General features: G+C 38.0%; 1 protein-coding gene across 9 annotated transcripts in view; it reads right to left on the bottom strand.

Moving 5' to 3' along the window:
- The window catches only part of WBP2NL (WBP2 N-terminal like), a 116862-nt gene that overhangs the window by 11889 nt on the left and 79676 nt on the right, over positions 1-25297 (bottom strand). For 6 of the 9 annotated variants that reach the window (XR_013179331.1, XR_013179330.1, XR_013179328.1 and 3 more), the window contains one exon: positions 4117-4556. Coding sequence is in view for 1 of the 9 variants with exons in the window: in XM_077169028.1 (XP_077025143.1) it covers positions 4493-4556 (64 nt within the window). In the remaining 8 variants the exon portion in view is untranslated. Of the gene's footprint in view, positions 1-3868; positions 3910-4116; positions 4557-25297 lie in introns of those variants that run through there. The other 3 variants (XR_013179326.1, XR_013179329.1, XM_077169028.1) reach the window with 2 other exon arrangements.

Below are 25297 nucleotides of genomic sequence, written 5' to 3'. Positions count from 1 at the left end.
AACTTAGAATGAAGCTGCCTTTACAATGGTTTCCCCTATCTAGAACACTCTTCCCCAGATATCTGCATGGCTAGCTCCCTCACCTCTTTTATCTTTCGTCTTTTTTCAAATGTCATCTCAACAAAATTCCCCTAATGCAATCCATCCCTATGCCAGCCTCCCAGAATTCCCAATCTCCCTTACTCTGCTCTATTTCTTCCCATAGCTCTTATTTTCTAATATATCATATAACTTCCTTAAGTTTATTGACTAACGCTTATTATTACTAGAATGTATGCATCACAAATGCAGGATTTTTGTCTGTGTAGGTCACTGATATCTCAAGTGCCCAAAACTGGCACATAAAGGGCACTCAATAAATAACTTTGCATGTGAATGAAAGGGGAAACAGGTTTAAATACTGCCTGTCACTAGCCAGCTGTGTGGCCATAGGCAGTTTACTATACTGTCAACCCCAGTTTCTTCATCTATGAGACTGGGATCCCAGCACCCACCTGGCTGGGTTACTAAATTAAACATGTTATGTGCCTGGCAGGGGACACAGATGAGCAGATAGTTAATAAATGGGCAGGCCATTTGGCATAGTCACTGACCCTCTCAAACCCATCTTCATTAGTTTTAAGTACCTTTTACTCAGGGGGAATCATTAAGACAATGAATGCAGCAACACCTTCTGGTCTGGAGAAGGGGATAAGGTCATGAAAAACTAGGGATTCTTGCTTTCCTGTACCAGCTGAGCCGTCTCTACACCCAAGTTACAGGGGTGGAGGGGACAGAGACCAACAGCATACCTGGGAAAACAGAACCTGGGAATGGGGAAGGAACTGAGATCTGTGAGTCTCCCAAGGCGTGGGCACTTAGGTCCTGCTCCCCACCCTCAGGAGACTTGGGTCTATTACCCTATCTAGGTAGTGGGACCTGACTTCAAATCCAGCTGGTATAGTATAACTATAAAGAAGAGCAGAAGGGAAAATCTTAGCTTCTTCCCTTTTAGAATTCTAGTCCAAGAAAATGTATCCTAGATATCAATTATATCGAGTTATTCCAGTATAAAAGATGCTTCACCCCTTGAAACTTTTCCCATCTCACAGTCATATTTCAACAGAAACTGATAAGAACCTTATTTCTGCTCTAATTTGGAAAATATCTCCTTTCTTCCTCTCCTTGCCACTTTTGCCCTACCAACAATGAACTGTGGTTTTGAAATGAGAAAAGAAGAATTATTCAAGAATTTTTTTTTGAAGGAGAAAAATAAGGTTCCTCCTTGAAATGAGAGGAAGAAGGGACTTCTTGATTGGTCTTCATTGTTGGAAAGAGCTTTAAGGTTTAGTATATTCCAGAGACCCTAAAGTCCATTCTACTAATATACCATCATTCTAGAAGACTGTTTCCCAAAATTTCTTACACTAAATAACAGATTTCCCCAAATTTTAAGTGAATAAAATACCATGAAGTTAAATAATTTTGAAAAAATATTTAAAAATCATTTTGAAATCTCCCTCTTGGAGATTTATGATATACATTAGTAATATTCAAAGTTCTGAGAAGTCCTGAAGAAAATAAAACAGTTTACTTCATTTAACCCAGATTTTTTTTCAAATATATTTAACCCATAACCTCCTTTTCTACAAAACACTCATCAAGATCCACCTGACTTCCTGGGGCAAGGCTATTTTAAAATTATCTGGAATGTGGGATCAATTGGCTTCCCAATTATTACAATAAGGATCAATCAATGACTATCAATGACTGTACATTTTTAAGGAAATAATCCAAAATTCAGAAAAACTCTATACACAGAGAAGTCACTCACAATGCAGTTTGTAATAGTAAAAACCTGGAAACAACTCAAATACCTTAAAAGAGGGGATTGAGAAAATATGTTATGGTGCAACCATGTCACAGAATATCATGTAGCCACTATCAATATTTATGAAGAGTTCCTAAAAATCAATGACAGTATTTGTGCAATATTTGGTAAAACACAGTTGGTAATATGATCTTAACTACATACAAACTATGGATAGAAAAAAATACTAATTTGAATGTCTTCTAGGTCTTGTGATATTTCATACTACAACTTCTGAAACCCTCTTGCTATATGATACATAAGAATACTTTGTATGTTTCTAGGGCTTCACTTTTAAGTCACTGGGTGAACCTGCAAGAAAGTAAGGAAAGGCCAATGAAATTAGAAAAATGGTCAGAACAGGAGAATTGTGAGCTCTGAAGGGGCTGAAAACTTTGGAATAGTCTAGAATAGCCTAAAATAGTGGTTCTTGGTAGGGTGATACTGCCCTTCAAGTGGCAGTTACAAAATGGGGGGGGGGGGGGCACATTTTGTTTTTCACAATTGGCATTTAATGGGTAAGAGATCAATTTTCCTGTCATCCCTCATGACTTTCAAATAGCTCTCTGGCTATTGATGTCAGTGAAAAGCATGTTTAAAATCATCTGGGCATAAAAAAAAAATCATCTGAGCATAGCACATTATCCTGTCTTATATGATTTTAATATATACAGAATTTTTCAGAAATTCAACCACTGTAAATCAGAGGAAAACCAAACTTTGTTTTATCTGGAAACTTGTCAAGGATAGCTCATAATAATTATTTTGAAAAGCAACATTGGAAAGCAACATTGCCAATGGCAATTTCTAGTGCATATATATATGGTAAATCTACATAAATGGGTGAGTACACAATGACTTCATGATGTGAAGTAATTGAATAAAACTTAATGTGAATTACTATAGTGGAATCTAAGATTGACATATTAAAACAATATTTTATTATAAACTATTTTTTCTATCATTTCTTCTTTATATTACCTTAACAATATTATATGGATTCCAACTGAAAAAAAATTTCATTTCCATGCAGTAAAGGAACATTACAAAATATCTGTTTTCAAAGGGAGCGTTTAGTCTGATGGGATTGAAAATTACTGTAGCATATACTTCCCTTCAATTTGCTTTCTCATTTAACAGTGTACTAAAAATTTTGTATGTAGTACCTATGGATTGATCGCATTCTTAACTACTCTATATGTAGTATGGATAAATACCATAATTTATTTAAATGTTCCAATTAATGGACATTTAAATTATTTCTAATTTTGTGGTCTCAGAAACAATGCTGTAATAAAAATCTTCTCACGTGCATCTTTGTTTACAAGTACAAATATTACTCAGATAGATACTGAAATGTGATACTGCTAAATCAAGAGTAGATAGATATATTTTAACTTTTAAAGGCACTGGCAAATTTCGTTCTAAAAAGACATGCCAATTTACATGCCCACTAATGGTGTATAAAAATAACCTTTTTGCTACACTCTTCTCAATACTTGAGTTTTCCAATCTTTTAAATATTTGTGAATCTGTAGTGATAAAAATAGTTCCTCATTTTAAATTGTATTTCCCTAAAACCGTAAAATTGAACATCTTTTCAGAAGTTTTTTGGCCTCTCTATTGCCTCAAGACATCATTTTCAATGGCTGCATAACATTCCAATGTATGGATGTACCATGATTTATGAAACTCCCCTTTCAAAATTAGAAACTTAGGTTGATCCATCCTTTCACCAATATAAATAATTTAAACAGATAATTCTAACACATTTCTTAATGCACAGTAAACTGAGCATAATAAATGTTTCTTGAATTAGGTGAGAGGGTAAGGAGGAAGGAAGCTTTTTCCATGCTTACAGTCAAGGTATGTTAAAAAATAAATATAGCCCAATGTCAACCAAATCATTAGGGAATTATCCCTGTAATTATACTTCTTTAGCCCAGCTAATCAAGAGTTGACTCTACTTGTAAAATCTAGGCTTTGGCTGCATAGGTGGTTTAGTAATTGAATGCTCACCTTCCACGTGGGAGACCCGGGTTCAATTCCTGGACCATGCACTCAAAAAAAAAAAAAATCTAGATTTGGTTTATGGGAATGCTGTATTTTATGCATGATTTTTCTGTAAACCTACAAGTTTTCTAATACAAAATAAAGTAAAATTAAAAAAAAAAAATCTAGGCTTGGACATAAAGCTCCACCCTTCCCCTAACATTGCCCTTCCAGAGCTAGAAAGAACTACCCTGGACCCTGGTATGATCACATACCTGATTCCCACTTCTCATCCTGCCTTGAATTTTAGGGTGCCACTTTGCTTGATGACTCTTCAAAGTTTATATCTTTGAAGATGGAGAATGGGTCTGAGATGAGGCAGAAGGATGAGAAGCCTCATTTCCAGGAGACTGTAGTGCCACATTTCCAGCAGGTGGGGTTCCATATCCTGCAGGTGGAGTTTGATAGCCTGCAGGTGGGTCTTGATAGTCAGGAGGGGGCGGTTGATATTCCACAGGTGGGGCTTGATAGCCAGAAGGGGGCACTTGATATCCTACAAGTGGAGCTTGATATCCCCCAGGTGAGGCTTCATAGCCTGCAGGTGGGGCTGGATATCCTGGAGGGGGAGCTTGATATCCTGGAGGTGGAGAATCATATCCTGGAGGCAAGGCTCCATATCTTAGAGGTGGGGCTCCATAGACAACAACTGGGACTGCTACAATGAAAAAAGAAAATAATTCAGATACCCATTTTTTTCTTTTTTTTAATTAATTAAAAAATTTAACAAATGAAATAAAACATTAACATAAATAATCAGCAAGTCACAATATCATCCCTTAGTTGCATATTCATCATTTCTTAGAACATTTGCATTCATTCAGAAAAAGAAATAAAGCGAAAACAGAAAAAAAAAAAGATTATACCTACCATACCCCTTACCCCTCGCTTTCACTGATCACTAGCATTTCAAACTAAATTTATTTTAACATTTGTTCCCCCTATTATTTATTTTTGTTCCATATGTTCTACTCATTTGTTGACAAGGTAGATAAAAGGAACATCAGACACAAGGTTTTCACAATCACACAGTCACATTGTGAAAGCTATATCATTATTCAATCATCTTCAAGAAACATGGCTACTGGAACACAGCTCTACATTTTCAGGCAATTCCCTCCAGCCTCTCTCTTACATCTTGAATAACAAGGTGATATCTACTCAATGCGTAAGAATAACCTCCAGGATAACCTCTCAACTCTGTTTGGAATCTCTCAGCCATTGACACTTTGTCTCATTTCACTCTTCCCCCTTTTGGTCGAGAAGGTTTTCTCAATCCCTTGATGCTGAGTTTTAGCTCATTCTAGGGTTTTTCTCAATCCCTTGATGCTGAGTCTCAGCTCATTCTAGGATCTCTGTCCCACGTTGCCAGGAAGGTCCACACCCCTGGGAGTCATGTCCCACGCAGAGAGGGGGAGGGTGGTGAGACTGCTTGTTGTGTTGGCTAGAGAGAGAGGCCACATCTGAGCAACAAAAGAGGCTCTCTTGGGGGTGACTCTTAGGCCTAAATTTTAAGTAGACTTGACCTATTCTTTGTGGGGTTGTTTCATACGAACAAACCCCAAGACTGGGGGCTCAGCCTATAGCTTTGGTTGTCCACACTGCTTGTGAGAATATCAAGAATTCAACTTGGGGAAGTTGAATTTCTCCCCATTCTCCCCATTCCCCAAAGGGGGCTTTGCAAATACTTTTCCACTCACTGATCGAATCACTCTGGGATTCATCGGGGCATCACTCTGGGCAAACCTACCAAATCTCATGTCCTACCTGAGATTCCAAGTACTTATGGTGTTCAATCAAACTATCTACATAAGTTATATTAGGAAATGCACTAGTCAAAATATAAATTTTGTACCAAATAAACATTTTTTGCTTTAGTCTCACACATAAGGTGACATTTTAAAATATTAATTACCATCTGTTTTCAGCATCCTGCAGTACTGACATTCTTTTGTTCTTCCTCATGCAAAAGCATTTTTAAAATTTGTACATTTAGTCTCTATTACTATACACTCTAGGCATTCCTAGATTATACCATCTCAATCTTTAACATCTATCTTTCTTTCTGATTTCATTTATGCCCCCAGCCTTCCTCCCTCTATCATTCACTCATGCAGCTTCATTCAATGTTTTAACAAAATTGTATTTCAGTTAGGTAGTATTGTGCTGTCCATTTCTGAGTTTTTGTATTCAGTCCTGTTGCAAAGTCTGTATCCCTTCAGCTCCAATTACCCAATGTCCTACCCTATTTCTATCTCCTGGTGGTCTCTGTTACCAACGAAATATTCCAAGTTTGTTCACTAATGTCAGTTCATATCAGTGAGACGATACAAGATTTGTCCTTTTGTTTTTGGCTAGTCTCACTCTGCATAATGTTCTCAAGGTCCATCCATGTTGTTACATACTTCATAACTTTATTCTGTCTTAAACTGTATAATATTCCATTGCATGTATATACCACAGTTTGTTTAGCCACTCTTCTGTTGATGGACATTTTGGCTGTTTCCATCTCTTTGCAATTGTAAATAATGCTGCTATAAACATTGGTGTGCAAATGTCCGTTTCTGTCTTTGCCCTTATGTCCTTTGAGTAGATACTAGCAAGTTACCCATTTTTTTAGTGGTAAATGTAAGCAAGGAAGAAATGAGAAGAAAGAAGAGAAAAATATAATAGCGAAGACCTCTAGTTTACAGTTCAACATGTAAAGAGCTTCAAAATCTCTGCCATCCTCATAACATGAAAAAAGCTGAACAAACAGAAAATCAACAACTCTTAGAAAAATGAGCTCACCCGCAAATTGCCAACCTGAAAAGTGGAAAGACAGATGAATAAGAATCACAGCTTACTGGGAACAGAACACACCATTAGAGCCCGCAACTAGTAGAAAAATTTAAAGGGTAACTGACTACAGGAGACAGAGAGAGTATTAGCTTGAGGGATAAGAAGAACTGCTGTGGGCCCAAGCTTAGGAGTTTTACCTCAAGAGCCCCCACCAAGTTCTCAGGATGAAGTGTGGAGAAAAATTTCCTCCATGCTTCTGGTGGGGGGGGGGGGGGGGCAAAAAGTAAATCTTTTGAAATATGCCTAGAATATTCTGTTCTCTTTAACAAAGGCCTACTCTTAAGGGAAACTATTTTACAGAGCCTAAACAACATGAGTTTTACTAGAACCTAACCAAAGTGGATTTTACCAGAGCCTGACCAACATGAGGCAGCAAAAATGTGCAACAGCTCCTGTATCCTTCCTGTCTCACCTTAGGTAGGGGATGAAGGTCACAGTCCAAGGGCACAGGTCCACCAAAAGACTGAGACCTAATCATAGAAATACAGCACATTTCCCTCATCCCCACATCTTACCACCAAATCAATAGCACTCCTGAATAGTAATAGGGGATTACACTGAAACAACTCCAAGGTTCAGACTGTAGTTAAGGAGTCTCTAGGAAAACCCAAAGACAACAGGGGAGACAATAAGAAGAACATTAGAAGAAATTTTAGTCTTATACCTACAGATACAGCAAACAGTAAATATAGTCTAACTCCTATAAAACCTCACACTAAAGGCCAAATTACCTAAGATGCTTTTACCTCACACATCAGGTCTGTCTTTCAAAAACAAACAAACAAACAAAAACACAAATTACCAGACTGGCTAAAAGGCAAAAAACCCAAGATAGTCTGAAAAGCCAAAGTGAGCATCCAAACAAGACTCAGATATGGCAGAGATTTTGGAATCATCATATCAGGAATTTAAAATAAGTATGATTAGTATGCTAAAGGCTCTAGTGGCGAAAGTATATTACATGCAGCAACAGATGACTACTATAAGTAGAGAGGTGAAAATTCTAAAAAAGAATGAAAAGGAAATTCTAGAAATCAAAAACCATAATAGAAAAGGAGAATGCCTTTGATGGGCTCATCAGTAAACTGGGCACAGCTAAGGAAAGAATCAATGAGCTTGAAAATATGAAACATTAGAAACATCCCAGACTGAAAAGCAAAGAGAATAAAGAATGAGAAAAATGGAACATAATAGCCAAGACTGAGGAACATTTCAATACAAAAGGTATAACACACACATAATGGGGCTACCAGAAGGAGAAGAAAGAAAGAAAGGAACAGAAGAAATATTTGAACCCTAGTAATGGCTGAGCATTGTACAAAATTAATGAAAGACAAAAACACAGATGCAGGAAGCTCAAAGAACACAAAAGCAGGAAAAATACCAAAAAAATTACATCTAGGCATATCATAGTCAAACTGTAGAAAATCAACCTCAAAGAGAGAACCTTGAAAAAAGCCAGAGGAAAAAATACACCTTACCTACAAAGGAACAAAAATAGTACGTATATAGGTCTTCTCAGAAACTATGCAATCAAGAAGAGAGTAGGATGGAATATTTAAAGTACTGAAAGAAAATAAACCACCAACCTAGAATTCTTATCCAGCAAAATTATTCTTCAAAATTGAGAGTGTGAGAATAACAGTCTGAATGGTGTGTAAATGTGGTGGAAAGGGGAAGTTTAGAGTCATGTATGTCACCAGAAGGAAAGCTGGAAGTTAAAACATGAGAACAGATAACACAATGAATCTTACAATGGGCAATGTCTGTGAATAACTGGACAAATATTAAAAAGTTCTTTCTTGAACTAGAACAAATGTATGACACTATCACAAAGAGTTAATATAGAGGAGTGTATGGAGAAAAATGTAACTATTACAAACCGTGGATGACAGTTAACAGTAATACTTTAATACCCTTTCATCAACTGTAACAAATTGACTACACTAACACTATGGGTCAATAACAGGAGAGGGATAGGGATATGAGAGGATTTGGGTTTTCTTTTTTCTTTTTATTTCTTTTTTGGAATAAAGAAAATGTTCTAAAATTGATCATGGGGTTGTATGCTCAACTACGTGATGATACTATGTATCATTGATTGTACACTTCAGATGTTTTGTACGGCATGTGAATATATTTCAATAAAATTGCATTTAAAAAGTGAACAAGAGGAAGAAGATTGTGGGAAGATGGCAGTATAGGAAGATCCAGGAACTGGTCCCTCCACCAAGACAGCTACTAAACTGGTAGGAACTGTCCGGGAATCAACCACTTTGTAACGTATATATGTGTGTGTGTATATATATAGCAACCAAGGAGATCTAGATGAAGAGGCTGTCAAATTTTGGTAGCAGTGGTGAATTTCACTTTCTGTGAACTGGCCACCATCCCCCATCTCCCAACCACATGGCATGCAGTGTGGGGACTGCTTATAAGGCTTGCTGGTGCCAGGCTGGGCAATAAGGACCTTCTCCTCCAAAAACTGCAGGTATCCGGTGTGACTGCTGAACACTGCTTTTGATCACTGCTTTTGATCACTGGAGCTTGCCTAGAGAGCAGTCACTGTTCTAGCACCCACAGTCAAATACATCAGAGGAGTCTTAAATAAACAGTACCATTTTTTTTTCCTTTTCTCCATTTGGGAGAAAAGCAGTTTGGAAAATCCCATCTGATGGATCCAGCCCACAAAAAGAAAAAACAAAACAAAACAGTAATTTCAGAAGAGTGGAAGACTTAGATTTACAGTTACAACATAATACTCAGAATATCTGGTATTCACCAAGAAAAAGTACAAAACACACAAAGAAACAGGAAAGTATGGCCAATTCTCAGGAAGAAAACTTTTTGACAGAAACCAAGCCTGAAGAAGCTCATACACTGGAATTATTGGTCAGACACTAAATCAATCATCTCACCTATGTTCAAAGAGCAAACAGAATCCTCAGGAAGAGAACTAAAGGCTAATAGGAAAAGGTTGTCTGAACAAAATAAAGAGACAGAAATTATAAAAAGGGACAAAACAAATTCTGGAGCTGCAAAGTACAATAATTGAAAAATTCACTAGAAGGAACAGCAGATTGAGCAAGAAAAGATCAGCAGACTTGAAAACAAGAAGATTTAAATTAACCACTGTGAGAAATAGAAAGAAGAAAGGAAAATGAACAAAGCCCGAGGACACTGTGGGATATCATCAAGAATACCAACAAACACATCACTGCAGTCCCAGAAAAAAAGAGAGAGAAAGAGGCAGAAAAACATTTGAATAAACAATGGCCTAAAACTTCTCCAAACTGATGAAAGACTTGAATATACACATCTAAGCATCTCAGCAACTCCACACAGGATAAACCCAAAGAGATCCACATCAAAACACACTATAGTGAAATGGTCAAAATCCAAAGATAAAAAGAGAATTTTGAAAGCAGCAAGGGAGAAATGACTTTCACGTTAAAGACATACTCACTAAGATTTCTCATCAGAAACCGTGGAGTCCAGAAAGGTAGTGGGATGATATATTTAGAGTCCTTAAGTAAAAAAAACTGTCAGCCAAGTATAATCCAAGAATATATCCTGCAAGATTATCTTTCCATTATGAAGGAGGAATTAATGCCTCTAGAGGTAAACAAAACTAGATTCAAACTTCATTACCTGAACACCTTTCCTAAAAGAAATGCTAAAGGGAGTCCTTAAGGCTGAAATAAAAGTACTAGATAGTAACTTGAAGCCATATAAAGAAATAAAGAACACTGATAAAGTTAACTACATGGGTAAATATAAAATCTTATATTGTTGTACTTTTGTATTTAACAGCTTTTTCCTCCTTATATGACTTAAACATCAAATATGTAAAACAAAAATCAGTATCTATGGCAATGGGCATAAAAATGTAATCTAAGACCAAAACATTGTAAGGGAGAAGGACAGAAATGTCTTAAGAATAGAGCATTTGTATAATACTGAAACCAGGTTGGTATTATACAAACTAAAGTTAAGATGTTAATTATAATCACAAAGAAAATAACCAAAAACTATACAGAAAATGAAAGAAGAAGAGATAAAAAATGATACACTATAGATTGTGGTTGAAAGGGGGGAAGTTTAGGGTTGTGTATGTCACTAGACGGAAAGCTAGAAGATAAAACATGGGACTGTATAACACAATGAACCCTGTTGTGGATGATGAATATGGTTAATAGTACAAATATAAGAATCTTCTTTATGAATTAGAACAAATGTACATCACTATTACAAGGTGTTAATAATAGGGTATAATATGGAAAAAATACATCTTATGCAAACTGTGCACTATAGTTAATAATAATATTTCAATATTCTCTCTTCAGTTCAAACAAAGGTACCACACAAAGGCTAAGTGTCAATAATAATGGGGTAAAAAGGGTATAGGGTTTTTCTTTTTGGGGCAATGAAAATGTTCTAAAATTGATGATGGTGATGAAAGCACAACTCTGTGATTATACTGAGACCCATTAATTGTATACTTGGATGTATTATATGTTGTTTGACTAAAACTGCTTAAAAATGGTACACAACAAAAAAATCAACTAAAAGAAAAAGTTGTAACGGGGTAGCTGAGGATCAACAGCGTAAGACAATCAGAAAACAAATAACTAAATAGCAACATTTAAGTCTTCCCTTACTAGCTATTACCTTAAATGTAAATGGATTAAACTCTATATTAAAAAGCAGAAATTGGCAGACTGGATAAAAAAACATAATATGCGATCTACAAGAGACTCACTTTAAATACAAAGACACAAGGAGATGAAAGTAAAAGGATGGAAAAAAGTTTTCCATGAACACAGAAAGCAAAAGAGAGCCAGAAAAAAATAGATTTTAAGTTAAAAAAAGTTTGCAAGTGATAAAGACAGACATTATATATTAGTAAAAAGTTCAATCCAGCAAGATGAACAATTATAATCTAACAGCAGAGCTCCAAAATTATATGAAACAAAAATTGACAGAATTGAAAGGAGATATAGAGAGTTCTTCAATAATAGTTGGAGACTTTAATAAAACACTTTCAGTAATTGATAGACCATCTAGACAAGAACTATAAGGAAACTGAGGACTTGAACAGCACCATAAACCAACTATATCTAATGAATACATATAGAACACAAAGGTGGTTCAACATAAGAAAATTAATGGAATGTACATTATTAGGATGAAAGGGATAAAAGCAAAAAAAATTAATTTATTTCAATTGATGCAGGAAAGGGACCTGGAGAACTCCAATATCCTTTCATGATAAAAAAACAAAAACCAGGAACAGAAGGGAACTTCCTAACATGATAAAGGGTATATATGAAAACCATAGCTAACATAATACACAACAGTGAAAGACAGCTTTCCCCCCAAGATCAGGAGCAAGGATGTTCACTTTCACCACTGCCATTCAGTCGTATTGGAAGTTCTAACTGGAGTAGTTAGGCAAGAAAAAGAAATACAAGGTATCCAAATTGAGAAAGAAAGAAGTAAAACTTTCACTGTTCTCCAATGACATGATCCTGGATATAGAAAATCTCAAAGAATCTACAAAAAAGCTACTAGAGCTATAAAACAAATTCAGCAGAGACTTTCGGGAAGATGGCCAACTATAGTAGCTTGAGATCAGCCCTCCTCATGGAAAAGTTAGAGAAGGGACAGGAGGGTGACTGAGGCAGCAATGCGGGAGTGCGGCTGACCTGGGAGAGCCTTCAGCACTACCTGCAGTAGCCCTGGTTGCAGAGGCCGAGGAACTGAGAGGAGCCTGGAGTGGAGGGGTGGAGCAACAGAGCCTGCGGGAGTGCAAGGACAGGTATAGGGGACTACAAAGTAAGGCAGGCTGTGTTCCTTGGGCACACTACCGTCACCAGCGCAGCTCCATGACCGGCAACTCACTCCACACCCCACACACCTGAACCCCCTCACCGGCTCCCATTCCCCATGCTCCAGGCGCCCCCACTCCACCAGCCTCCAGTGCACTTACCTGCCCCCCACCCCAAGTACAGCCCAACCCACCTCTCCTACACCCCTCCCAAGCATTACTTCCCCCTTCCTGTTCCCTGTAGGCTGTTAACAGCACATAAAGGTTGCAGGCACTAACCTCCATATCTAGGCCACCCCTGCCCCCTCCCCCATAGCGTTGCACAGCCTCATCCTGCCCTCCCTGAGATCAGCACATCCATTTATGGCACTCCCAGTCCCACGCATGTACACAGGCCCCCAATCATATTATTCAGCTCTGGGAACTGCACCTTACAGAAGTCCTAGAAATGCATATGTGCACAGCCCTCAGCCTCACTTCCCAGCTCTGAGAAAGTGCTGACCTACATAGCCAGGTCACATCTGGCCCCCAGTCCATGAAGACATAACTCCAACCTGCTGCCACAGCTCTATGCTTGTGCACAAAGGGCCCCATGCCTTAGACCAGCACACACCAGGGTTACGTCCCCCAGACCGATGCACCTGCACAGCTACAAACTCCCTGGCCACTGGGCACCCACATTCACAAGCACCAGCGAAATATCCCCAACCTGTGCCCATACCTGCCCTGAAACAAATCACCATGCTGAGTGCTCCACCCTGTGCCTTGCTCCCTGCTGTACAACCATCCCACAAACACAAGGCCTTAGACTACTGAAAGAAATCAACTCCCAAAGTAAATTATCAAGATATCTACATGCAACAAAGACAGCAGAAGATCATTAAGCATATCACAATGCAGGCAGATATAGTCCTGCCTAATGGCCAAATTAAAACACCTGAGGAGACACAGACATAGAACAACTAATCAAAGATGTTCATACAACTCTACTTAATAAGCAGGATAGCAAATGACATAAAGGAGATCAAGAAGACAGTAGCAGAACACAAAGAGGAATTTAAAAAGAATAAATAGAAAAATAGCAGAAAACACAGAGATTAAAGACTCTGTTGACCAAATAAAAAACATACTTGAGGCACACAACACCAGATTTGAAGAGATAGAAGGAAGAATAAGTGATATAGAGGACAGGATAATTGACTTCGAAGACTTGAAACAGCAAATGGCAAAAAAGATGGAAAAAATTGAATGGGAACTCAGGGAAATGATAGACAAAACAAAGCACACAAATATTAAGAATCGTTCATGTCCCAGAAGGAGAAGAGAGGAGTAAAGGGCTAGGAAGAGTAATTGAGGATATAATGGGGGAAAACTTCCCAACCCTCATAAAGGACATAAATATACAAGTCAAAGAAACCCCACGAACTCCAAACAGAATAAATCCAAATAGGCCTTCCCCGAGGCACATACTAATCAATCTGTCAAATGTTGAGGAGAAAATCCTGAAAGTGGCAAGAGAAAAAAGTGAAACCAAAAATGACTGAGTTCAGACTACTCAGCTAGAATCCTGGAGGTGAGAAGGCACTGATATGATATACTCAAGATCCTGAAAGAGAAAGACTTCTAGCCAATAATTCTGTACCCAGCCAAATTGTCCTTTAAAATTGAGGGAGAGATTAAAGCTTTCACATATAAAGAAGTCCTGAAAGAATTTGTTAACAAGAGACCAGCCCTACAAGAAATACTAAAAGGAGTTCTGCCGGCTGCAAAAAAGAGACAGGAGAGAGCGGTCTGGAGGAGGGCACAGAATTGAAGAGTATCACTAAGGGTAATTTAGAGAATACAAAGAGAAAGAGGAAAAGAATATATAGATCTGACAAAATAGAAAAGATGGTGGAATCAAGAAATGCCTTTACAGTAATAACTTTGACTGTTAATAGACTAAAATTACCAATTAAAAGATACAAATTGGCAGAATGATTAAGAAACACAGTCCAGCTATATGCTGCTTACAAGAGACTCATCTTAGACACAAGGATACAAATAGCTTGAAATTGAAAGGATGGAAAAAGATCTTCCATGTAAGTTGTAACCAAAAGAAAGCAAGAGTAGCTATACTAATATCGGACAAAATAGACTTTAAATGTAAAGACATCATAAGAGACAAAGAAGGAGACTATATACTAATTAAAGGGTATATTCACCAAGAAGATATAACAATCATAAATGTTTATGCTCCCAATCAAGGAGCTCCAAAGTACATGAGATGGTCATTGGCAAAACTGGAAGGGAGTGATAGATTGTTTCAACAATGATAGTAGGAGACTTCAATACACCACTCTCCTCTATAGATAGAACAACCAGACAGAAGATCAACAAGGAAATAGAGAAGTTAAATAACTTGATAAATGAATTAGACCTAATAGACATTATAGGTCATAGCACCCCAAAGCACAAGGCTATACATTCTTCTCTAGTGCTCATGGAACATTCTCCAGGACAGATCATATGCTGGGGCACAAAACAGGTCTTTAGAAATTTTTAAATACTGAAATTATTCAAAGCATTTTCTCTGACCACAATGGGATGAAGCTGGATCTTAGTAACTACCAAAGAATGAGAACATTCACAAATATATGGAGATTGAATAACACACCCTTAAACAACCAGTGGGCAAAGAAAAAATTGCTAGAGAAATCACCAGCTATCTGGAGATGAATGAAAACGAGAATACAACTTTTCAGAACTTATGGGATGTGGCAAAGGCTGTGCTGAGAGTGAAATTCATTGCCTTAAATGCCTATATTATAAAACAAGAAAGGAAAAAAAATCAAGAAAGAGCTAAAATCGAGGACTTAACAGCAGACCTGGAGGAACTTGAGAAAGAACAGCAAACTAACCCTAAAGCAAATAAGAAAAGAGAAATAAAGATTAAAGCAGAGATAAATGAATGGGAGAACAAAAGAACAATAGAAAAAATCAATAGAACCAAAAGTTGGTTCTTTGAGAAAATCAATAAAATTGATGGGCCCCTAGCAAGACTGACAAAGAAAAAAGAGAGAGGATACAAATAAACAAAAATCAGAAATAAGAAGGGATGCATTACCACAGACCCTGAAGAAATAAAAGAAATCATAAGAGGATACTATGAACAACTATACGCCAACAAATTAGACAACTTAGATGAAATGAACAAATTCCTGGAGACACACAAACAAGCTATACTGACGCAAGGAAAAAATAGATCTCAACAAACTAATCACAAGTAAAGAGATTCGATCAGTCCTCAAAAAACTTCCTACAAAAAAAAGCCCAGGGTCAGATGGCTTCACAGGGGAATTTTATAAAACATTCTAGAAAGAACTAACACCAATCCTGCTCAAACTTCTCCAAAAAATTGAGGAAAAAGGAACTCTACCTAACTCATTTTATGAAGCTAATATCATTTTAATACCAAAACTGGGTAAAGATGCTATAAGAAAGGAAAACTATAGGCCAATCTCCCTAATGAATATAGATGCAAAAATTCTCAGTAAAATATTAGCAAATCGATCCACCACCACATTAAAAGAATTTACACCATGACCAAGTAGGGTTTATACCAAGCATGCAAAGATGGTTCAACACAAGAAAATCAACTGATGTAATGCAGTACCTTAACAAATCAAAAGGGAAATATCACATGATCATTTCGACTGATGCTGAAAAAGCAGACAAAATTCAGCATCCTTTTCTGATAAAAACACTCCAAAAGATAGGAATCAAAGGTAACTACCTCAGTGTGATAAAGGGAATATATGAAAAGCTGATAGCCAGCACTGTAGTCAATGGAGAGAGACTGAAAGTCTTCCCCCTAAGACCAGGTACAAGACAAAGATGCCCACTGTCACCACTATTATTCAACATTGTGCTAGAAGTTCTAGCTAGAGCAGTTAGGCAGGACAAAGAAATAAAAGGCATCCAAACTGGAAAGGAAGAAGTAAAACTCTCATTATATGCAGATGATATGATACTATACTTGGAAGATCCTGAGAAATCTACAGCAAAGTTCCTTGAGCTAATAAACAAATTCAGGAAAGTGGCAGGATATAAAATTAATGTGCAAAAATCAGTAACATTTCTATACACAAGCAATGACCTAGCTGAAGAGTCAGTTAAGGAAAAAAATCCATTCAAAATAGCAACTAACAGAATCACGTACTTAGGAATGAACTTAACTAGGGACGTAAAGGACTTGTACACAGAAAACTACATAACATTGCTAAAAGAAAGCAAAGGAGATCTCAGTAGGTGGAAAGACATTCCTTGCTCATGGATAGGCAAGCTAAATATAGTTAAGATGTCAATTCTCCCCAAATTGATCTACAGATTCCACACAGTTCCAGTCAAAATTCCAACAACATACTTTGAAGATTTGGAAAAGCTACCTACCAAATTCATCTGGAAGGGAAAGAGACCCCGAATAGCTAAAGGCATCCTAAAAAAGAAAAACAAAGTGGGAGGATTAACACACTCTGACTTTAAACCCTATTATAAAGCCACAGTGGTCAAAACAGCATGGTACTGGCACAAAGACAGAAGCACTGACCAATGGAATCGAATTGAGAGTGCAGAAATAGACCACCCAATCTATAGTCAACTGATTTTTGACAATGCCCCCCAAATCCTCTGAACTGGGACAAAATAGTCTTTTCAATAATTGGGCATGGAAGAACTGGATATCAATAGCCAAGAGAATGAAAGAGGATCCCTATCTTATACTCTACACAAAAATTCACTCAAAGTGGATCAAACAACTAACTATAGGAACTAGCACCATAAAGCTTCTAGAAGAAAACGTAGGGAAACATCTTCAAGACGTAGAAATAAGAGGTAGCTTCCTAAACTTCACACCCAAAACACAAGCAACAAAAGAAAAAATAGATAAATGGGAATTCCTCAAAATCAAATGCTTCTGCACCTCAAAAGACTTTGGCAAAAAGGTGAAGATGCAGCCAACACAATGGGAGAAAATATCTGGAAATCACTATCAGACAAAGGTTTGATTTCCCGTATACACAAAGAAACCATACAACTCAACAACAAAAGAACAAACAATCCAATTATAAAATGGGCTAAAGATATGAATAGGCATTTTTCTGAAGAGCAAATTCAGATGGCTCAAAATCACATGAAGAGATGCTCATTTTCACTGGTTATAAGGGAAATGCAGATCAAGACTACAATGAGATACCACCTCACACCTATAAGAATGGCTGCTATTAAACAATCAGAAAACTATAAATGTTGGAGAGCATGTGGAGAAACTAGGACACTTATGCACTGCTGGTGGGAATGTACAATGATGCAGCCACTATGGAAGACTGTTTGGCAGTTCCTTAGGAAACTAAATATCGAGGTGCCCTATGACCCAGCAATAGCACTGTTTGGTATATACCCAGAAGAGCTGAAAGTACGACACAAACAGACATATGCACACTGATGTTCACAGCAGCATTATTCATGATCGCCAAAAGATGGAAACAAACCAAATGCCCATCAACAGACGAATGGATCAACAAAATATGGTATATATGGTATATACATACAATGGAATATTATGCAGCAGTAAGACAAAATGATGTCCTGAAGCACATGATAAGATAAATGAGCCTTGAAGACATAATGCTGAGCGAAATTAGCCAGACACAAAAGGACAGATACTGTATGATTCCACTTTTATGACCAGCATAAAGGTATAATCAGAGACTTATAATACAGAATACAGGGGACTTAGAGTTACATAGATGCTAGAGATGGGTGAACCGTTAGCTAATGAGGTTGAACTCCAAAGTAAGAGAATAGGTAGAAGCGAAGGTGATTCTCTAGTGGGTCTAGAAGTAATATTACCATATTGAAGACGAACAAGATTGCAAGGGGTTGTATAGACCTACGTGTCCCACTGACTCACACTAGACATATGAATGAGTTCTTGTAAGAATTACTTCAAAGATATGATTCTTGTATAAAGAGTGTTTAAGTCCAGGGTTACAGGGGGAAAACTGCTATTGCATGCTATGAGCTATGTTCAAAAGGAAACCATCAGCACTACCACAGCAACAACAGAGGTAAATAATGGGGGGAGGGACAAGAGTTAAGAGAAGGTTTAGATCTCCTATTTGGTGAGGGTGTGTTTATTGGTTTTCTGTCTCTTGGGAACAATGAAATTATCTAAAATTGAGAATGTTGATGGACGTGGACTTTAGGCCCTCTACATGATGCCCAATGAATGCAGGTGGCTGAAGGATGCACTGGCGGAGAAGTAGAATGGCTAACAATGGTGTATACTTATGAATGAAGGCTGTGCTGCTACAAAAAGGAACAATGTTGTGAGACATGCAACAATGTGAATGAACATGTGGGATATTTGGTGAGACAAAATAAGCCAGAAACAAAAAAACAACAACGGTATGGTCACCTTTAGAAAATGCTTGTAAGAAAACAGGGGCCTAGATTGTAAGCTTTTAGAGCAGACATATTAAGTCCAGAGTGGTGATTATTATTTCTGGATTTTGAGAGGCTGTTTTATATATATAACCTGATATTTAGGGATAGGAATGAAGCCGAACAGGTTGGGGTTAAAGTAATTCAGAACATAGGATAATGAAGACAGTGTCTAAATTTTAGAACCATACATACTCTTTGAGACCAATGGAAGAAAGGTTTATTTGGTCTGGAATGGAAATTTTCTGTAGTGCATAATCTAATTCAACCTATCTGTATAGCTCATTTGAACAGTTGAAACACAGGGAACACAGAATAAGAAAGAGGTCCTTTAATCCTGTATAGATTATTGTAATGCCTGGAAATATCCTAGAATACATTAACCAGATAATCAAAAAGTATTGGCTGTTGCTAGTTCCTCTAAACCGATGCAAATGTACTAAGAAACGATGATCATGCATCTATGTGATGATGTTAAGAATTACTGAGTGCATATGTAGAATGGTATGATTTCTAAATGTTGTGTTAATTTCTTTTTTTTTTCTTTCTTTCCGTTAATAAAAAAAAAAAAAAAAAAAGTATTGACAAAGTCCCCTGAGGGAGGGGAGAAAGACTATGGAACTATTAAACCTTGCCATCAGGAAATCCACTGATAGTGTGTCAAACTTTAAGGACACCCAAATCAATAGGCCATGACCTCGATCGTGAGGATTACTCATGTGAAGTTTATGTAGATAGCATAGAAGTTTAGACTACCTATAGGCATGCCTAAGAGTTACTTCTGGAGGACCTCTGTTGTTGCTCACATGTGGCCTCAGTCTCTCTAAGCCCAACTCTGCAAGTGAAATCATTGCCCTCCCCCCTACATGGGATGTCATGACATCCAGGGGTAAAAGTATCCCTGGTACCGTGGGATCAACAATTACATCCTGACAAAATGAGGTAAAAGAAGGGTAGTTAATAAAGTATCAGTGCCAGAGAGAGTTCAAATAGAGTCAAGAGGCTACTCTGAAGGTTCCTCTTACACAAGCTTCAGGTAGACCTTGCTACTTATCATAACCTGCAAACCCCCAATCAGGACCATTCCAGCCAATCCTAAAGAACACCTAGGGCAATTTATAAGATTCCACTAGGGTTCCAGGCACTAGAGTAACTTGTTGGAAACCTACAACCTCCAGATGGGACCCTGGTCCAGATAAGTCCTGAAACCTAGCCCAACCTCTCCAGAACATCAGATATTTCCATTTCCATATTAGTGACAGACCCTTCCAATATCAAAAATTTAGAATTGCCATAGCCCAAACAACCCAAAAGAGAGGTATGGAAAGATCAAAGGTGATGGTGGAATTATACATAGAAGATAGGACTTAACAAATGAATATGAATGCTGAATCATTAAATTGATATTTTAGTCTCCAGTATTTTAGAGCAGCTAGAAGTAAAACCTAAAATTGTAATCAAATTGTAACCCATATTAAAGTCTGAAATATGTTCTACAACTAATTATGGTGTTGTGCTTTGAAATTTATACCTTTTTTGTATATACGTTATTGTTCACACAAAAAAAGTCAATTGTGATGATAAAAAAGTATTTAAGCCCTGTAGACTCCTATATTCCGGAGCAGCTAGAGGGAAAATATGAGCGGATCATATGGTAGCCCATGACAAACTCTGGGATCTATCCTGTAACCATTTTTTAAATAATTTTTTATTAATTAAAAAGAAATTACAAGAAACAAACGCAAACATCCGTAATATATGCTCATTCCATTCTACATATATAATCAGTAATTCACAATATCATCACATAATTGCATATTCATCATCATGATCATTTCTTAGAACATTTGCATCAATTCAGAAAAAGAAATAAAAAGACAACAGAAAAAGAAATAAAACAAAAACAGAGAAAAACAAAAAATATACATACCATACCCCTTACCCCTCCCTTTCATTGATCACTAGCATTTCAAACTGAATTTATTTTAACATTTGTTCCCCCTATTATTTATTTTTGTTCCATAGGTTCTACTCGTCTGTTGACAAGGTAGATAAAGGGAGCAACAGATACAAGGTTTTCACAATCACACAGTCACAGTGTGAAAGCTATATCATCATGAAACATGGCAGCCGGAACACAGCTCTACATTTTCAGGTCGTTCCCTCCAGCCTCTCCATTACATCTTGAATAACAAGGAGATATCTATTTAATGCATAAGAATAGCCTCCAGGATAACCTCTCGACTCTGTTTGGAATCTCTCAGCCATTGACACTTTATTTTGTCTCATTTCATTCTTCCCCCTTTTGGTGGAGAAGTTTTTCTCAATCCCTTGATGCTTGGGTCTCCGCTTATTCTAGAGTTTTTCTCAATCCCTTGATGCTGAGTCTCAGCTTATTCTAGGATTTCTGTCCCACGTTGCCAGGAAGGTCCACACCCCTGGGAGTCATGTCCCACATAGACAGGGGGAGAGTGGTGAGTTTGCTTGTTGTATTGGCTGGAGAGAGATGCCACATCTGAGCCACAAAAGAGGTTCTCTTGGGGGTGACTCTTAGGCCTAATTTTAAGTAGGCTTGCCCTATCCTTTGTGGGGTTAAGTTTCATATGAACAAACCCCAAGACTGGGCCCCCCAGCTCAGCCTATAGCTTTGGTTGTCCGCACTGCTTGTGAGAATATTAATGATTTAACTTGAGGAGGTTGAATTTTCCCCCATTCTCACCATTTGCAAATACTTCACTCACTGATCAAATCACTCTGGGATTCATCGGGGCTCACTCTGGACAAACCAATAAAATCTAATATCCTACCCAAGGTTCCATGTATTTATGTTATTCAACCAACTTGTGACCATTTTTTGAAGATTGCTTTGAAAACTATTACTTTTTTATTTCTTTGCTTTGTATATATGTTATAGTATACAATAAAAGAAAGTTCAAAAAATAAAAAACCACCAAATTCAGCAAAGTGGCAGGATGCAAGATCAACATGCAAACTTCAGTTGTTTCCATACACCAGTAGTGAACAATCTTAAATGGAAATCAGGAAAGCAATTCCATTTATAATCGAAATTAAAAGAACAAAATATCCAAGAATACATTTAACCAAGGTTGTAAAAGACTTATATACAGAAAACTATAAAACACTGCTGAAAGAAATTAAAGAAGACCTCAATAAATAGAAAGATATCCTGTGTTCATCGATTGGAAGACTAACTATTGTTAAGATGTCAATACTAACTAAAGTGATTGTTTTGGTTAGGTTCTGGTGTCAACTTGGTCAAGTTACTATGTGCACTTGTCTGGTCAGGCAAGCACTGGCCTCACCATTGCTGAAAGAATATTTTGTGGCTGGCTGATAAATCCAAAGGCTGGTATATTAAATCATCAGTCAGTTGATTACATCTGTGGCTGATTACATCTGCCATCAACTAAGGTGTTTCTTCCACAATGAGCTAATCCAATCAGTTGAAGGCTTTTAAGGAGAGAAGATAGACTCTTTCACTGCTTCTTTAGCCAGAGATCCTCTCCTGTGGAGTTTGTCCAGACCCTTCATCAGAGCTGCCAGCTTCACAGCCTGCCCTATGGATTTTGGACTCTTCCATTCCCACGGTTGTGTGAGACACCTTTATAAATCTCACATTTATAGATCTCTCCTGTTGGTTCTGTTTCTCCAGAGAACCCTGAGTAACACAGCTTGGTACTAGAAGTGGTTCTTGAAAAACAGAATTTAAAAAATGGGTTTTTATAATTGTTTTTTCTGAATCTGACTAGACTCAGAGGTACTAATGACTGTTTCCAATAATCAAGATGACATTGACAGTCTATGGAGTGAGTTGGCAAAAGAGATGCTCAAAATATCACCATTAGATTCTGCTAATTGTAAGCTTATATGAGGCAAGGCTCTGGGTGATAATGTTTTTGACACTTTTACGGAATTTTGTGCAATTAAGAGGTATAATGATTTTGGCTGGTTCTCAGATATGTGGATACCATGGTGAGGAAAAGGGATGAGCTGAAAGCTTGAAATTTGCACCTTAAGCACTGTATAAACAATGTAAACGTTTCCAGGTGTGCCCTGAAAGAAACTCTTATTTCCTGTGGTGGCAGACTTGAGAGCTCTGAAAACCAGACACAGAGCCTCATTGTGCGAGCAGCAGACTTACAATATAAACTAAAATCTCAACCTTGCAGGGTGTCTGCTATTACAGTGCGGGCTTTGATCAGAAAGGAATGGGATCCTGAAACATGGGATGGTGATATATGGCTTAATAATAAGGCAATGGAAAGATGGGATCCCTGGACTCTGACTGAGCCTTTGCTAGACAGAGCTACAATGGACTGCCCTGAGGAAAGAGCCTCCTGACCTCCAACCTGCCTTGAGGAAACAGCTTCCCGACTTCCAGTCTCCTCAGAGGAGTCTGTCATCCAACCTCCACCTAATGAAATTAACCCTTCATTGCCTGCTAACCCTGTAACCACCTTCCTTGGGGAAACAGCCCTCACTCCTGTCTGGAGTGACTAATTCTGTTTTACCAGATGAAATTGCAACGGAATGCCCTGAGGTAATTGGCTTGAAAGACACTTCTATTTCTTTTCATGACCCATCCCCACCAACCTAATTTGCTTCAAGATCTATAACTAGACTAAAGTTCCAATAGGGCCTGAAAGGTGAGATACAAAGTGTGATCCATGAGGAGGTATGCTATACTCAAAAAGAATTGCATGGGTTTTCCAATCTGTATAGACAGAGATCAGGGGAACGTGTATAGGAATAGATATTAAGGGTGTGGGATAATGGTGGAGAAAATATAAAGTTGGATCACACTGAATTTATTGATACAGGCCCACTAAGGAGAGATTCTGGATTCAATGTTGTAGCTTGAGGGGTTATAAAGGTTATTAACAGTTTGTTTGGGTGGTGTTCTAGTTTGCTAGCTGCTGGAATGCAATATACCAGAAACAGAATGGCTTCTAAAAAGGGGAATTTAATAAGTTGCTAGTTTAGAGTTCTAAGGCTGAGAAAAGGTCCCAATTAAAACAAGTTGATAGAAATGTCCAATCAAAGGCATCCCTCCAGGGAAAGATACCTTGGTTCAAGAAGGCCGATGAAGTTCAGGGTTTCTCTCTCAAGTAAGAAGGCATATGGCAAACACAGTCAGGGCTTCTCTCTCAGCTGGAAGGGCACATGGCTAACATGGCATCATCTGCTAGCTTTCTCTCCTGGCTTCCAGTTTCATGAAGCTCCCCGGGAGGTGTTTTTGTTCTTCATCTCTAAAGGTTGCTCGGCTCGTGGACTTTCTGCCATTTCAGTGCTGCGGCATTCTCTGCTCTCTCTGAATCTCTCATTCTCCAAAATGTTCCCTCTTTTATAGGAGTCCAGAATTCGATCAGTGAGTGGAAAAGTATTTGCAAAGCCCCCTTCGGGGAATGGTGAGAACAGGGAGAAATTCAACTTCCCCAAGTTGAGTTCTTGATATTCTCACAAGCAGTGTGGACAACCAAAGCTATAGGCTGAGCCCCCAGTCTTGGGGGTTGTTCATATGAAACTTAACCCCACAAAGGATAGGTCAGGTCTACTTAAAATCTAGGCCTAAGAGTCACCCCCAAGAGAGCCTCTTTTGTTGCTCAGATGTGGCCTCTCTCTCCAGCCAACATGACCAGCAGTCTCACCACCCTCCCTCTCTCTGCATGGGACATGACTCCCAGGGGTGTGGACCTTCCTGGCAACGTGGGACAGAGATCCTGGATGAGCTGAGACTCAGCATCAAGGGATTGAGAAAAACCCTAGAATGAGCTGAGAATTAACATCAAGGGATTGAAAGAACCTTCTCGACCAAAAGGGGGAAGAGTGAAATGAGACTAAGTGTCAACAGCTGAGAGATTCCAAACAGAGTTGAGAGGTTATCCTGGAGGTTATTCTTATGCATTAAGTAGATATCACCTTGTTCAAGATGTAGTGGAGAGGCTGGAGGGAACTGCCTGAAAATGTAGAGCTGTGTTCCAGTATCCATGTTTCTTGAGGATTGAACAATGATATAGCTTTCACACTGTGACTGTGTGATTGTGAAAACCTTGTATCTGATGCTCTTTTATCTACCTTGTCAACAGAGTAGTAGAACATATGGAATAAAAATAAATAACAGGGGGAACAAATGTTAAAATAAATTTAGTTTGAAATGCTAGTGATAAATGAAAGCGAGGGGTAAGGGGTATGGTTTATGTACAATCTTTTTTTTTCTGTTATCG

This window comes from Tamandua tetradactyla, chromosome 7, assembly GCF_023851605.1.
Source record: "Tamandua tetradactyla isolate mTamTet1 chromosome 7, mTamTet1.pri, whole genome shotgun sequence".
NCBI lineage: Eukaryota > Metazoa > Chordata > Mammalia > Pilosa > Myrmecophagidae > Tamandua > Tamandua tetradactyla.
The sequence above is the reverse complement of the archived record's forward strand: the minus strand, read 5'-3'. Positions and strand labels throughout refer to the sequence as shown.